This window comes from Mesocricetus auratus, unplaced genomic scaffold (genome assembly GCF_017639785.1).
Source record: "Mesocricetus auratus isolate SY011 unplaced genomic scaffold, BCM_Maur_2.0 Super-Scaffold_100018, whole genome shotgun sequence".
NCBI lineage: Eukaryota > Metazoa > Chordata > Mammalia > Rodentia > Cricetidae > Mesocricetus > Mesocricetus auratus.
Window position 1 is genome coordinate 34,052,164 of NW_024429199.1, and position 16,013 is coordinate 34,068,176.

Sequence of the window (16,013 nt, forward strand, 5' to 3'; positions counted from 1 at the left end):
AAAATATTTTAATCATATTCTCCTGAACTGAAGGCACATATTCTTTGCTAATTCTGAATATTATCGATATTAATTATTGTTATTATTAATTTTGTTGTTGGTGCTTTTGGGGGGATACTATATAGTCCTTGCTTTCCTAGAACTTGCTATATATATTAGGTTGGACGTGAACTCACAGATATCCACTTATCTCTGCCTTCTGAGTGCTAGGTTTAAAGGTATGCATCACCAAGGCTGACAATACTGAAATTTATTAGTGAAATCCTGACTTTCTGATAGATAAAATAATTTGCCATTTTAATAGTTACTAAGAGCCTGTGATTTTTGTAGACTTTCTACCTACTGACTGTTTATTTTAAATTATTTGTTTAAATCCCTGTACATTTCTCAATTGGCCTTGTCATAACAAATGCTCTTGAGCAAAATTCTCAGTAGTGAATTTAAGTATACAAAACCATCCTAAGTACTAAACATACACCAAAGAACAAGTTATATGGAGATATTCTCATGAAACTTAGGTTCTTGGGGAATTAAACCATAAGCAAGAATATTAATTATAGATATTGGGATTAAAGCAGTGAACATGATCAGGGTTTACTGAGAGGATAATTTAAGCTAATTAAAAGGCTTTCCAGACAAGGTAGAATGAATACTGAAAAATGATTGACAAGATTATCGGCTAGAAGAATGTCTGCTCAGATGCTAGAAATAGGCTGGCACAGGAAATGGATGCCTTGGGGTCTTCCAGGAAGAGAATGGTGGCCAAGGTAAAGAAGGTGAGGAAGGGAAAGGCAGAGTTGGAGAAGATGGTAGGATTGGCCTGGTAGTCCAGGTGAGGTTTTATTTTCTGTTTAAGCATGTTGAAAAGCAATTGGAGCTTTTTGTGAAGGAGCAGTTCAGTATGAGTCACACCTTAACGGAGCACAAGGTGTGAAATGAACCACTGCCAACACGAGTGGAAATAAAGAGTCTAATCAATAAGGCTAAGTCTATCTGGGATCTCCTAGCCTGGGGACTGCAGCCAGGACTACTCGCCCCCCAGAGAACCAAGAGACCAGGAGTCTGCTGCGAGTGCCTGTCTACTCCAGCCCCCAGTAAGGGCAGAGAGCAGAAGGCAGAGGGCAGAGGGCAGAGGGCAGAGGGCAGAGGGCAGAGGGCAGAGGGCAGAGGTGATCTCCTGCCCTATTAAGTCCAGACTTCCTCCCGCTTGCCCTTTCTGGGATCTCTTGGCCTTGGAACTGCAGCTAGGTCAGCTTGTCCCTGCTCACTAAGCAACCTCCAGACTGTTGATAGCACTGTGCTAATCCAGCTGCCATCCACTGGAAGAGGGAGTGCCTCAGACCTGCCTGTACTCACCATGAGACCCATCAGAGTACTGGACCTGCTTGTACCCACTGTAAGATAATCTTGGACCTGTACCCACCAGGAAAGGAAGAGATACCACCTGTACCCACTGGAAGAAGGAATGGGAAGATGACAATATAAGAACACATTCAACAACAGAAAAAGCAATATGATGCCACGAGAGTCTAGGGAATGAACAAGACTTGAATATCCCAACACAGATGAAGCAGAAAAGGACAACCTTAAAAACAACTTCATGAAGATTATAGAGACCCTAAAAGAGGAAATGAGAAATCCTTTAAAGAAATGGAAAAAAAAGACAAAACAAAAATTGCAAGAAACAATTAAAACAGTGCAAGGTTTGAAAGCTGAAATAGAGACAATTAAAAAAACCCAACACAGTCTGAAGTAATGCTGGAGTTAGAAAAGGCGAGTAAATGATCTGGAACTACAGATGCAAGCATAACCAATAGAATACAAGAGGTGGAAGAGAGAATCTCAGGCATTGAAGATTCTCTAGGAGAAATAGATTAATTGACCAAAGAAAATCTTAAGTCCAACAAATCCCTAACACAAAATATACAGGAAATATGGAACACTGTGAAAAGGCCATACCTAAGAATAATAGGGATAGAAGATGGTGAAGAACCCCAACTCAAAGGTGCAGAAAACATGTTCAATAAAATCATAGAAGAAAATGTTTCCAACCTAAAGAAAGGCATGCCAATGAAAGTACAAGAAACCTACAGAACAACAAATAGAGTGGACCACAAAAAGTCCCCTAGCCACATAATAATCAAAACCCCAAACATACAAAATAAAGAAAGGATATTAAGAGCAGCAAAGGAAAAAGGTCAAGTAACATATAAAGGCAAACCTATCAGAATCATACCTAACTTTTCCATGGAAACTCTGAAAGCCAGAAGGTCCTGGATAGATATTCTACAAACACTAACAGACCATGGATGCCAGCCCAGACTACTATAGCTAGCAAAGCTTTCAATCACTATAGATAGAGAAAACAAGATATTCCATGACAAAACCAGATTTAAACAATACATATACACTAATCCAGCCCTACAGAAAGCACTGCAAGGAAAGCTTCAGCCTAAGGAAGGTAACTGCTCTCACAGAAACATAGGTAATAGATAATCCAACTTTACCAAAAGCCTAAAGAAAAAGCAGGTTAAATCCACAAACAATAAACACCACCAACAACAAATTAAAAACAAACAAGAATTAACACTCAATGGTCCTTAATCTCCCTCAATATTAATGGTCTTAATTTGCCTATAAAAAGACACAGGCTAACAGAATGGATACGTAGACAGAATCCATTCTTCTGCTTCATACAAAAAAACACACCTCAATTTCAAAGACAGGCATTATCTCAGAGTAAAGGGTTGGGATAAGATTTTCCAATCATATGGACCCAAGATACAAACTGGTGTAGCTATCCTAGTATCAAACAAATAAGACTTCAAACTAAAATCATTCAAAAGAGATGAAGAAGGTCATTTCATATTCATCAAAGGAAAAAATTCCATCAGGAAGAAGTCTCAATTCGGAACATCTATGCCCTAAATACAAAGGCACCCAAGCTCTTAAAAGAAACATTACTAAAATTCAAATCACACATAAGACCTCACACAGGTATAGTGGGAAACTTCAACACCCCACTCTCACCAATAGACAGGAACACGAAACGGAAACTTAACAAAGAAACAAAGGAACTAGCAGAAGTTATGACCCAATTGGGTTTAACAGACATGTATAGAATATTTCATCCAAACACAAAAGAATATATCTTCTTCTCAGCGCCACATGGCACCTTCTCTCAAATTGACCACATGCTTGGCAACACAGCAAACTTCAACAAAAAATTAGAATAACCCCCTGTATCTTATCAGACCAACATGCTTTAAAGTTAGAATTCAACAACAACACAAATTGCAGAAACCCTACAAACTTATGGAAATTGAACAACAAGCAATTACACCATTACTGGGTCAAGGAAGACATAAAGAAAGAAATTAAAGACTTCCTAGAATTCAATGAAAATGAAGACACAACATACCCAAACTTGTGGGACACATTGAAAGGATTACTAAGAGGAAAGTTCATAACACGAAGTGCCCACATGAAGAAACTAGAGAATAGTAACACTAGAGAATTAACAGCACAACTGAAAGCTCTAGAACAAAAAGAAGCAAAGTAACCCCTGAGGGGTAGACAAAGGAAATAATCAAATTGAGGGCTGAAATCAATAAAGTAGAAACAAAGAAAACAATACAAAGAATCAATGTAACAAAGAGTTGGTTCTTCGAGAAAATCAACAAGATAGACAAACCTTTATCCAAACTAACCAAAAGGAAGAGAGTAAACATGGAATTTAACAAAATCAGAAATGAAAACAGGGACATAAGGACAGATACTGAGGAAATCCAGAGAATCTTCAGGTCATACTTTGAAAACCTGTACTGCACAAAATTCAAAAATTTAAAGGAAATGGACAATTTTTGGATAGAAATCACTTACCAAAATTAAATGAAGAAAAGATTACAGACCTATAACCCCTAAAGAAATAGTAGCAGTCATCAAAAATCTTCCAGCCAAAAAAAAAAAAAAGCCCAGGCACAGATGGCTTCAGTGCAGAATTCTACTAGAAATTCAAAGAAGAGCTAATTCCAATACTCCTCAAAGTGCTCCACACAATAGAAGCAGAAGATTCGTTGCCAAACTCTTTTTTACGAGGCTACAATCACGTTGGCACCCAAGTCACACAAAGACACAACTAAGAAAGAGAACTACAGACCAATATCCCCTATGAACACTGATGCAAAAATATTCAATAAAACACTGGCAAATCAAATCCAAGAACACATCAGAAAAATCATCCATCATGATCAAGCAGGCTTCATCTCAGGGATGCAGGAATGGTTCAACATACAAAAACCTATCAGTGTAATCCACCATAGAAACAAATCGCAAAAGAAAAACCACATGATCATCTCACTTGGTGCTGAAAAAGTCTTTGACAAAATCCAGCACCCCTTCATGATAAAAGTCCTGAAGAGACCAGGGATATCAGGAAAATACCTGAACATAATAAAAGTAATATACAGTAAACCAACAGCCAACATCAAGCTAAATGGAAAGAAACTCAATGCGATTACTCTAAGATCAGGAACAAGAGAAGGCTGTCTACTCTCTCCATATCTCTTCAATGTTGTACTTGAATTTATTAGCTAGAGCAATAAGACAAAAGGAGATCAAGGGGATACACATTGGAAAGGAAGAAGTCAAACTTTCCCTATTTGTAGATTTGCAATCTTTATAATAGCCTTTATCCTTTACAATAGCCCCAAATAACATAAAATATTTGGGGATGATGCTAACCAAACAAGTGAAAGACCTGTACAGCAAGATCTTTGAGTCTTTAAAGAAATAAATTAAAGAAGATACCAGAAAATGGAAAGATCTCCCATGCTCTTGGATTGGTAGGATTAATATTGTAAAAATGGCAATCTTGCCAAAAGCAATCTACAGATTCAACACAATCCCCATCAAAATGCCAGCACAATTTTTCACAGGCCTTGAAAGAACAATACTCAACTTTATGTGGAAAAACAAAAGACCCAGAATAGCCAAAACAGCCCTGTACAATAAAGGAACTTCCAGAGGCATCACCATCCCTGACTCCAAGCTCTGTTATAGAGTTATAGTCCTGAAAACAGCTTGGTATTGGCACAAAAATAGACAGGTAGACCAATGGAATATAATTGAAGACTTTGATATTAACTCACATACCTACTGATTTTTTGACAAAGAAGCTAAAATTATATAATGGAAAAAAGAAAGCATCTTCAACAAATTGTGCTGGCATAACTGGATGCTGGCATGTAGAAGAATGCAGATAAATCCATGTCTATCATCATGCACAAAATCTAAGTCCAAATGGATCAAAGACCTCACCACAAATCTAGCCACACTAGACCCCTTAGAAGAGAAAGTGGGATGTATCCTTGAATGAATTGGTATAGGAGACTGCTTCCTGAACATAAAACCAGTAGCACAGACACTGAGATTGACTATTAACAAATGGGACCTCCTGAAACTGAGAAGCTTCTCTAAGGCAAAGGAAACAGTCAACAAGACAAAAAGGAGCCCACAGAATGGGAAATGTTATTCACTAATCCCACATCTGACAGAGGGCTGATCTCCAAAATTCACAAAGAACTCAAGAAGCGAGTCTCTAAAACACCAAAGGATCCAATTAAAAAGTGGGCTATAGAACTACATAGAGCATTCTCAATAGAGGAGTAAAAAATGGCTGAGAGGCACTTAAGAAAGTGCTCAACATCTCTAGCCATTAGGGAAATGCAAATCAAAACAACTCTGAGATACCATCTCACTCCTGTCAGAATGGCTAAAATAAAAAACACCAAAGACAATTTATGCTGGAGAGGATGTAGAGAGAGGGAAACACTCCTCCATTGCTGGTGGGAATGCCAACTCGTACAACCACTTTGGAAATCAGTATGGAGATTCCTCAGGAAATTGAGAATTAGTCTACCACAAGATTCAGCAATTCCACTCTTAGGCATATACCCAAAAGATGCACATTTATACAACAAGGACATGTGTTCCATTATGTTCATAGCAGCATTATTTTTGATAGCCATAACCTGGAAGCAGCCTAGATGCCCCTCAATTGAAGAGTGGATAGGGAAAATGTGGTACATTTACATACTGGAGTATTACTCAGTGGAAAAAGCAATGGAATCTTGAAATTTGTAGGCAAATTGAATGAGGTAACCTAGTCACACAAAGACAAACTTGGTATGTACCCACTCATATATGAATTTTAGACACGAAGCAGGGGAGTGCCAGCCTACAATCCCACTGACAGAGAGTCTTGGAAACAGGAAGGACCCTAAAAGAGATATGTATGGTACCCCGGAGAAGAGGAATGGGACAGGATCTCCTGAGTGGTCTGGGAGCATGTGGGGAGGGGAGAGGGAGCTGGGGAAAAGTGAGGGGGAGAAGAGCTGGGGAGAGGAGAACATGGGTGAACAGGAAGGTTGAGTTGGGGCAAGAATACAGGAGAGCAGAATGAGAGATACCATAATAGAGGGGGTCATTATTGGTTTGAGGAGAGATCTGGCACTAGAGCGATTTCCAGAGATCTACAAGGATGACACCAACTGGCAATCTAAGCAATAGTGGAGAGCCTCCCTTAAATGCCCTTCCCTGATAATGAGATTGCTGACTACCTTGTATTACATCCTAGAGCTTTTATCCAGTGACTGATGGAAGCAGAGGCAGACACCCACAGCTAAACACTGAACTGAACTCCTGGAAACCAGTTGCAGAGAGGGAGGAGTGATGAGCAAAAGGGTCAAGACAGGGATGGTAAAACCCACAGAAACAGCTGACCTGGACAAGGGGGGAGCTCATGGACCCCAGACTGATGCCTGAGAGGCCAGCATGGAACTGATCCAGACCTCTTGAATGTGGGTGTCAGTGAGGAGGCCTCATCAATTTTTTGGGTCCTCAGGTGCTAGATCAGTATTTATCCCTGGCATACAAATGGACTTTGGGAGCCAATTCCTCATGGAGGGATGCTGTCTCAGCCTGGACACATAAGAGAGGGCTTAGTTCCTGTTTGGAGATCCCCCATGAAGGGCCTCATCCTCCCTGGAGTGTGGAGTGGTGATTGGGTGGGGGATTGGGAGGTTTGGTGGGGAGGTAGGGTAGGAGGGGAGGGAGAGGGGGCTGTGATTAACATGGGAAGCAAGCTTGTTTCTAATTTAAATTAAAGAGATAAATAAATTAAAAAAAGAGAAAAGAAAAAAGGAAACAAAACAAAAAACCAAAACAAACAAAAAGAGGCTAAGTTAGTTTCCTGAATAAGAGCTGATGGTGTTTGGCAGAGAGGATGCTCTTGGTGGTCCTCCCTGATTCCTTTCCTTTAGTTCGCTAATCTATCTATTATTTAAATTTAACAACATAAGTAGATACCTGTTAATCTAAGCTATTACTTCTCCCCCTTGAGAACCATATTCAGTAATGGACTGATAAGAATTCCCTTGCTCAGGGGTAAGGCTGAACCTATAGAATGAGGTTCTTCACTACCTCCTGTGGGACCAGCCTGCGGCTGACTGTTAGCTGAAACAAGCTTCCTGCTTAATCAGCACCTGTCTCCTATCCTTCTCTGCATCTCTCCCCCTCTTCCCCTCCATCAATTCCTTGAACAAGAATCTTTATGTCAGTCTCTGTTTTTTAGGGAACATGGCCTAAGACATGGTTTAGAACAGGAGAGTCTGAAGCAGAGAAAAGAGACTGGATTAGGAATGTTCTGGAGACATAGGCTGTAGAAATGGGTCTTGTAGGTGGGAAAAACACAGATACTAGATTAATTCGTAAATTTTGTTATTGAGAAACTTGGTGGGGAGAGGCTAGGCCTTCTAATAGAAAGTATCTGGAAGAGCATGTTTGCAAAGTAGAGGAAGAAAGGGAGTTAATCTGATGTGCTAAATCTGAGAAGTCCATAAACGGATATGCCAGACAGGCAAATGAATGTCACAGTCTTTTACTCCAAAGGACTTAGCCTGAAGTTACAGAAAGTGACTCAACAGTTTCATTCATGCTACACTTGAGGGCACAAAGCTGAAAGGCATACCTGGGGTGCGAGAGTAAACAGCTTCCCACGATGGACTCCTAGCATGACAACACCCAGAGGATGAGCAGAGATGGAAAGTAAAGCAAATGAACCAAGGGATGGCCTTTTAGTGGTGAGGGGACTATGGAGGACTGTGTCAAGAGCCAGGAATATAAAGGACTTTAAGGGTTATGGGGCTCTGAGTAAAAGTTTCTGATTAAAATGAAGATCATTGGTATTGTTGTTTGTTGCAGCTCAACAAAACCCACATGGAGTTTACTGGGGAAAGGGAGCAATGGAAAGGGTAGGTGTTGTCCAAGTGGGAACAGAGGTGGCAGAGAGAAGGGGAAAGAAAGTGGGTAAACAGGTGTGAGGTGCTCATTTATAAGGGAAAGCTTGCACATGTATACAGAGTCATTATGCAGCCATGCAACACCTGATGTAGCCATGCAATACAGGGCCTTTTGATCTGTCTAAGGATCTGTCTGTATGCCAGTTGTCAGGGGGCGTGGTCAGTATGATGCCAGGATATCAACAATGGGTTATGACAACAGGGTGATTAGTAACTCTAATAACAAAAGACTTTGATGAAACACAATTTTGAGATGGTAGGTATATGTATACCCAAATTCACGAAGCTTAAACCTTAAGTGTGGGCTAACTTTTAACATACCAATAGAATGCAAAAATATTTCATTAAAAAAAGCCAGAAAATAAGGTGAGAATGGGGAATTAAGAAGCAAATATGGTGAGCTGAGCATCTGTTTCTGTGGGGAGCTAGAGTTCCAGATGAACTAGAAACGTAGGTGTGACAGTTAATCCGATGACTATTTTCCTTGAGTTGACGTGTTAGCACGAAGAAATCCATTATCCAAGAAAGAGAGAAGAATCACGGTAGAAAATATTAGAATGGACAAGAGATGATGGAAGCTGTTGACCTTGAGCAGGGGTTGGCTTTTCCCCCCAAGCACTTAATACTTGCATCAGGAAGAATGACAGAAGCTATGAGTGTCAGTGTGGAAAGATTTATAGATGTTACAGTCAGTAGTTGGATTAATTATTAATTTTTCTTCTGTGTTCTTGTTGAAACTAAAGTGAGTATCCCAGTTATCAGGTGGTGGTAGAGTGCATGATTTACAGATTTTACAGGGCTTTTTATCTAATCTAAGCATCTGTGTCTTGACTTGGAATCCAGATGAAGCCAGTTGACCACCATATTCCAATGAGCTCAATTTTCCTATGTGGTTAAAATATGGGACTATTAATCATGGCTATAAAATACGGCAACAATCCTTCATTTCACAATAGATGTGCAACTGTGAATGGATGCCTAGCTCATGTAATTTCTGCTGGCTTTCATAGAGTTGGTTGTTGGTTATGTCTGATAATGTCTACTCCTCTGAGGTCTCCTCTTGACCCTAATTAGACTTATGAATTATTGGGCAATACCCACTCTCTCGTGTGCGCCACTTCCAGACCCACAAATCCTCATTCCAGTGAGCAGGACTATGGTTGATGCTGAGGTCTTGAACATCTGATTGTTTCTGAACAGGGAATTACGGCGAGAGTGGAATGGACGCTTTCAAAGAGCTGGCTGCCCAGGAGGGCCTCTGCATCGCACACTCAGACAAAATCTACAGCAATGCAGGCGAGAAGAGCTTTGACAGGCTCCTGCGTAAGCTCCGGGAGAGGCTTCCCAAGGCCAGAGTTGTGGTCTGCTTCTGCGAGGGCATGACTGTGCGGGGACTCCTGAGTGCCATGCGACGCCTGGGTGTTGTGGGCGAGTTCTCACTCATTGGAAGGTAAATCTCAGTCTGTCTGTCTGTCTGTCTGTCTGTCTGTCTGTCTGTCTGTCTGTCTCTCCAAAAGTGGACACATACATGAATTCTTAATACAAAACCAAGCCTCTTGACTCAAGGTGAGGGGCACATGCAGCACAGAGCTGAGCACTTGCGTCCCCTCTCAGGCAGAGCAGACCTGCTGGACAGAGAGAGGCGCACTGAGCAGCACTGGCTGATAACTAACTGATGAGATTCTTTTAGAGACAGGACGTTGTTTGCCAGAATGTCTCCTCGTCCTGGCAATTAGTCCTTTGATTTGACTTCCTCCAGATTCCAAGCAAACGGTACCCAGCACAGTACTGGTGAGTGGAAGGTGGCAGCAGGAACAGAACATGACATTGAGAGTGGAAATTTAAAGAACTGGCTAAATGAACATGAAGACACATAGTAGGACTTCATGGTGATATAATCCCTTATCATACTGTGTGTGCGTGCATGTGTGTGTGTGTGTGTGTGTGTGTGTGTGTGTATGTGTGTGTAGAGGATATTTCATGATTATCTAGTGTGAGTTCTGTGGATGTCTTGTGATGGGTTCATTCTCTTTCTCTTTCTGGAGGATATGGACATGTGTGAGTATCCATTCCCAGCATCCTTTATTTTTTTCCCACAGGGTTTTGGACTAACTGATTCCTTGCTTACTTAGTTATCATTTTTATATTTCACGGACAAACTGCCATTTTTCCTACTGATTCTACCTCAGCAAAGGTGCACCTGTCCTCAGTACCCCCATACTCATGCAGATTTTGGTGCTCCCTCTTTCTCCTATACTAGGTGGGGTATAATCATGCTGCTCCTACAGAATGACTTTAATTTCTGTCCCCTTCTCTTGGAAGCTGTGTAACAGCACCAGCAGCATTGTCTTGTCCCTGGGGGACTCTCTTTCTTCCTACTACTTGGCTATGGTGATGATTACAAAGTCCACTCTCACCACCATCTGGAATTAGCAGCCCAAGGCACTTCATTGGCTTTTGAGACTCAGGTAGTATAAAAACACAAACCAACAAGTGAAGAGACATTGAGACACTCTCCAGGAATGGGGAGGCATGGTGGACAGGTCACACTGTGAGTCAAATCTTGGGAATTACTGAGTTTGGGAACGATTGGCACACATGCACTCACGGTCATCACCTTGACTTCTTCAGCATGATGTAGGAGTGTGAAACCACTGAGAATCTTCATAAGAAAGCAGGCTCTTTAAGGGGATGCATTTGAAGAAGATTCCTGTCTCTTTCAGGAGGGAAAGGATGAAAGCAGTGTTGTTGAAGTGTTACTCAGAATACTTTTCTTAATATAAGCACTAGGGCAGATGGCATCCACACAGTCACTCTTCAATTACTTCTATAAACTGCCTGCTACTGTTATTTTTTATAAAGAATGTTTACTTTAAAAAGTCTGATGTTTATCATTTTGAAAGCAATGATACCAAAGTCTCTTTAATATCTTGGGGGTGATCTACCTTAATTTAGGAAATCTTGAACAGATGTGAGCTTTGGGATGTGCAGACTAGCTGCCTTATGAAGGATGATGATCAGAAGTGCTGCTCTGACTGCAGTGTAAATTCATTCTGTCACTGTTGTTGAAACACTGGGAAAGGTGATGAAATGGCACCTCAAGCCTCAGTGGCTCTGGTTTGTATGCTAATAAGGAAACTAAGCTTATGTAAGCAATTCTGAGAGTCTCTTGTACGTCTCTCATTTCTCTTATTGTCTGCCTGCCCCTGCCCTACTGGGTCCTGTTGTTACACCCTTAGGAACTACTGTCAAAATGATCACCCACATCACTAAGAACACCGTTTCCTGTACCAGTGGTTACTGCTATTGAGACATGCATTTCATGATGTGCCAAAACTGTAGCACACTCTGCCAAAGTGAGGGAAAGCATCTTTTCCTTTCTAGGCTGCCTTCCATGAGGGTCTATCAAGCTGGTGTTGGCTCTTATTTCTGTCTCTTAGAAAATTTTGAAGAAAAAAATATCTTAAAGCATTTGTTTATAATACTCCTTTAAGATCCAGGTATGCTTCTACAGGGAGCTGAGCAAGCAACAACATTGGTTGCAGTCACATGCATACTTAGGATTAACCTTCCCTTCAGACACCCCCTGTTCTTTCAGTGGATGAGTTCTGTCCTGAGTGCTGCCAGTAGACACCAAGTAAGCTCAGTTCCCTGCTCTGCACGCATGTCCAGAATGGTACCAGGGACTTCTAGTTAGCAATGCTGAAAGATGCACCCTCCTCTCAGGACACAAGGTCAGGGGTCCATTTTCTTCCCTCTGACATGACATAATTCTAGCTGCTGTCAGGTTCACAAGAGAGCATTATATAGGTGGCGATGACCTCTTTTATATAGGGAAAGACAATAAGTCCTAGTGTAGGTTGCCCTAGGAGATATTTTATTATAAGTGAGTGTGATTTCCTGAATGAAGATCTACATGCCCCCCTTCCCATGGCTCTCGTTTCCTTTTAAACTTCCCAGTATATTGGGAACACTTGCTGTCACTACCATGGTATTTCAGGATTTCTGTTACTATTATCTTCCCCTAAGGTGTAGTTTTCCTTCACTCCACCTAGCACAATACTCACCCAATCCTGTCCCACTCTTAGCTAGCTGTTATTGCAACAATCTAAAAAATTTAAGTCAAGTGATGCTAGTCTTTACATCTCATGATACATTCTAGCATCTTCTATAACAAAGCCCACAAAAACCCCAATTTTATCATTGCAGTCAAGTCTTTAAGCAGATGTTCTATAACTTGACAATGGACATAAATCATAGTAAGCTAAGATTAACTGATGGTGTTGGTTCTAGAGAGTGGAGTGAAGTCCATGGTCATCATGGTGGGGAGTATGGCAATGGCAGTATGTGGGTATATATGGCACTGGAGCAGTAGCTGAGAGCTTAACCTGATACACAAGAACTAGGTGGGTAGAGAAAGAAAGACACTGAGAATGGTATAGGCTTTTGAAACCCCAAAGCCAGCCTCTCCTCTACCTTATAGTGGGTCATTTCTGCACCTGAAACCACGCCCAAAGGGTGTGTAGCCACCACCTCAGGTTCACTGGCAAGGCAAGATGCCACTGCAGCAGGCCAAAGGGGTTTGTGGCTGGTTTGATGTTTATGTTTCTCCTTTGGTAGTGAGTAGAGTTCCTTCCTGTACCAAACACCAGAACATGGGGGTGAAGATGCTGTGTAGGCACCAGCTCTACCTTTCCGTGTTCAATGAGTTTTGTAGGTGCTGTCTTCACCAATGGGACTTGGCTGTCAGTTTGTGGAGAGGAGCCTATTGTCTTGGCAACAGCCTGGGTTATTTGAGGGTTCCCATGGGGACCCCTTGGCCAACAACTCAATTAGATGTAATGCGATCCCAGTACTTGATCCTTCCTTTGGTGACAAGATACATTTTCTCTTGAATGTATCAGCCTTTCAGTATAGAAAATAAAAAAGAAAATGAAAAGTAAAGTTATCATACATTTGGGAATTGTCCATAATGGAAAAAATAAACTGTGCATCAAGAAATAGAACTTTAAATGGGATTTCTTAAGTTAATACAACATTCTATAACAAAAGAATATATCTGAGATAATGGAAAAATGGAACAAAACAAACCATGGGCCCAGAGCAATGATGTTAAAGTACTCATGTGACCTTGGTTATTCAGTGGTTTAATGCTGAGATCATTTTTTTTTTCTGCAAGAACAAAAGATTTGGCTCTGTGTCCTCTTTAGGCATTTTTGCAGCAGTCTTAGAATTTATAATAGATTCAGACAGTATGATGAAGTTAATAAGATCAATAAGAATGCATTTACGGATTCATTTTATCTAATCTTAGTCTTGATTTGGGGTTGTTTAGACTACATTGTCTCATCAGTCACCTTGCTAAACCCAGAACTCAGTGAATGAGCTAGGTGTTTTCATCTGTGGTCCTGAATCCAGCCTGCAGGCTTGCAGGAGACTATGACTTCGGCATCTCCACCAAGTAAGCTACTAGGTTTGGCTATAGTCACCATCCTGCAAAATAATAATGTTTTCTTGACTGCATACAATTATTATTTTAAGATTGTTCTTAGGGTTTTGCTCACCATATCTACAGTGATTACTTTCATGATAATAATATAGATGTGTTTGGAATGTACTACATGCCAGGCATTCTATATACACTGTCTGTATCAGTTCACTTAACTATCACAGCCGTGCGATGAAAGGGTATGAATATTACCTGCATGTTGGTTCATGGATAATTTAAGTAATTTCTAAATTATATCAAGAAACAGCCTAGATTTGAACATTAGCATCAAGACATCAGTTCCTGTTATTGTATTCCATAACTTACACAGTTAGTAAGACCGTGCTTGCTTTGTTTAAGTGGCATTGGTATCAGCTTTAATTTGCTTTCCGTTTGTCCCCTCTTCCAGACACCTATGTTATTGTTAGATTCACCTCCTTTGAAGAATATAAGCTGAAGTAACCATATCACATGAGAAAATGATTATACTATTTCTCTAAAGCCTTTACATTTCTTTTCTAGTAGTAAGTATTTTAGATGATGATTCAACAAAGGGCTTGTAAACTCTCTCAAAACTCATTTTGTTTTTCCACCACAATGCTTTTGTATCTGCATACACCTATTTATCTATGGAACCAAACTTATACAGAAGCCATAACCTTTTTTTGAATACCCCTGTTTGTCTATGTAATTGTCCATACATGGAAGCTTATTTGGGACAATTGAGTACCAAGTTTCTGAAATCCCAATGATTAAAATTCAAGGGATAAACTAATGGACTTGTTCTAATTCTTATATTGTTCTTTCATCTGGCAAAAGTAAATGCTAAAGCAATAAATATGCTTATAGCATTAAAAAGCTTAGATGTTGATTCAGAGCATATAACACATTTTTAAATCCCCCCAAAGAAAACAAAAACAAACAAAATACCTTTCAAGTTTTTGCATTAAAGCAGCTACTTCTAAGAGTTATTGATAAAGAGCAACAGTTTTAGTAAATGAAGAGAATTTACAACTTTGTCTGTTTCCTGTGTTTCTCTCTTCTTCCTTCTGAAAACTGGTCTATCCACTTAAGAGAGAGAGACCGAGAGACAGAGAGAGACAGAGACAGACAGAGAGAGACTAGATACAGCCTCAGGCATCTCTGAGTCATGAATCTAGGGTTACTAAGGCTAACCATAGGATAGAGATGGCCATATTTCTTACTGACCGATAGAACTGGGGTGCAATGGCTGAACTGCTCCCAAAGTTGGTTCCTGTCCACAGCTTAATTTGAGAGTGTCTTCTAGCCCTCATCGGATACTCCTTCAGCATCTCACAGAGAGACTAGAAAACCCATACCTACCTTTCAAACCAGTTTTATTCAAATTTGCCAATATTCAGAGTATAATTGGATGGATTGCATCATCTGTAGTATGAGCCAAAGCGATGATTGTGTCAAACATTTCCACCACCCTGAAACACTCCTCAATATCTCCTCAATGGTTCCAGTCCAACTCCCAGAAAAAGACAAGCATAGATTCCTGCCATTGGGAAAACCATAGTCTTTTGTATCTGACTTTTTTTCCTTTTTGTTTTAAAGTTACCATACAAAGTAATGGCTCTAACTGTGGTGAATAGTATAGTATCTACTTTCTTTTCATTATGTTATTGATTACATTTATTCTTTCAAAATTTCATCCATGTACACAGTGTATTCTGTTTATTTCACCCAACCTTCTTTTGTCTCCTCTCACCACTGTTATTCTTTGCCTACATTCATGCCTTTGGTTGTGTTTTGTTTTGTGACCCACTGAGTTTACTAGGACTGTCTGGCCACAAGATTGGTGCTATGCACTAGAGTTTTGTAGGCTCATCATTTTGGTACACAACTGAAGGTCATGCCTGCTCCTCCCTGCAAATTCATTGGTAGCAATAGCTCAATCAGGAAAGTTAGGAATGCATTAGCACCTCTCTGATCCATGCCAGCTTTTGACAGGCCCAGTTTTGAGTAGGCCTAGTTCAGGCAACCATAGCTACTGTGAGATCCTAGTTTCTTGTCCCAATGATAGCATTTTGTATCTTTTCTCATTATCTTGTGGCTCTCACATTCTTTCTTCCTCCTTTTCTGTAATGGTTACTGAAAATTAGTGGGGGTGGCATAGATATCTAAGATTCTCAAGCAGC

General features: G+C 40.4%; 1 protein-coding gene across 3 annotated transcripts in view; it reads left to right on the forward strand.

The window, feature by feature from the left end:
• Grm1 (glutamate metabotropic receptor 1) overlaps window positions 1-16,013 on the forward strand; it is a 367,695-nt gene that overhangs the window by 125,041 nt on the left and 226,641 nt on the right. For all 3 annotated transcript variants that reach the window (XM_040758193.1, XM_040758192.1, XM_040758191.1), the window contains one exon: window positions 9,561-9,810. In XM_040758193.1, the coding sequence (XP_040614127.1) occupies window positions 9,561-9,810 (250 nt within the window). The remainder of the gene's footprint in view (window positions 1-9,560; window positions 9,811-16,013) is intronic.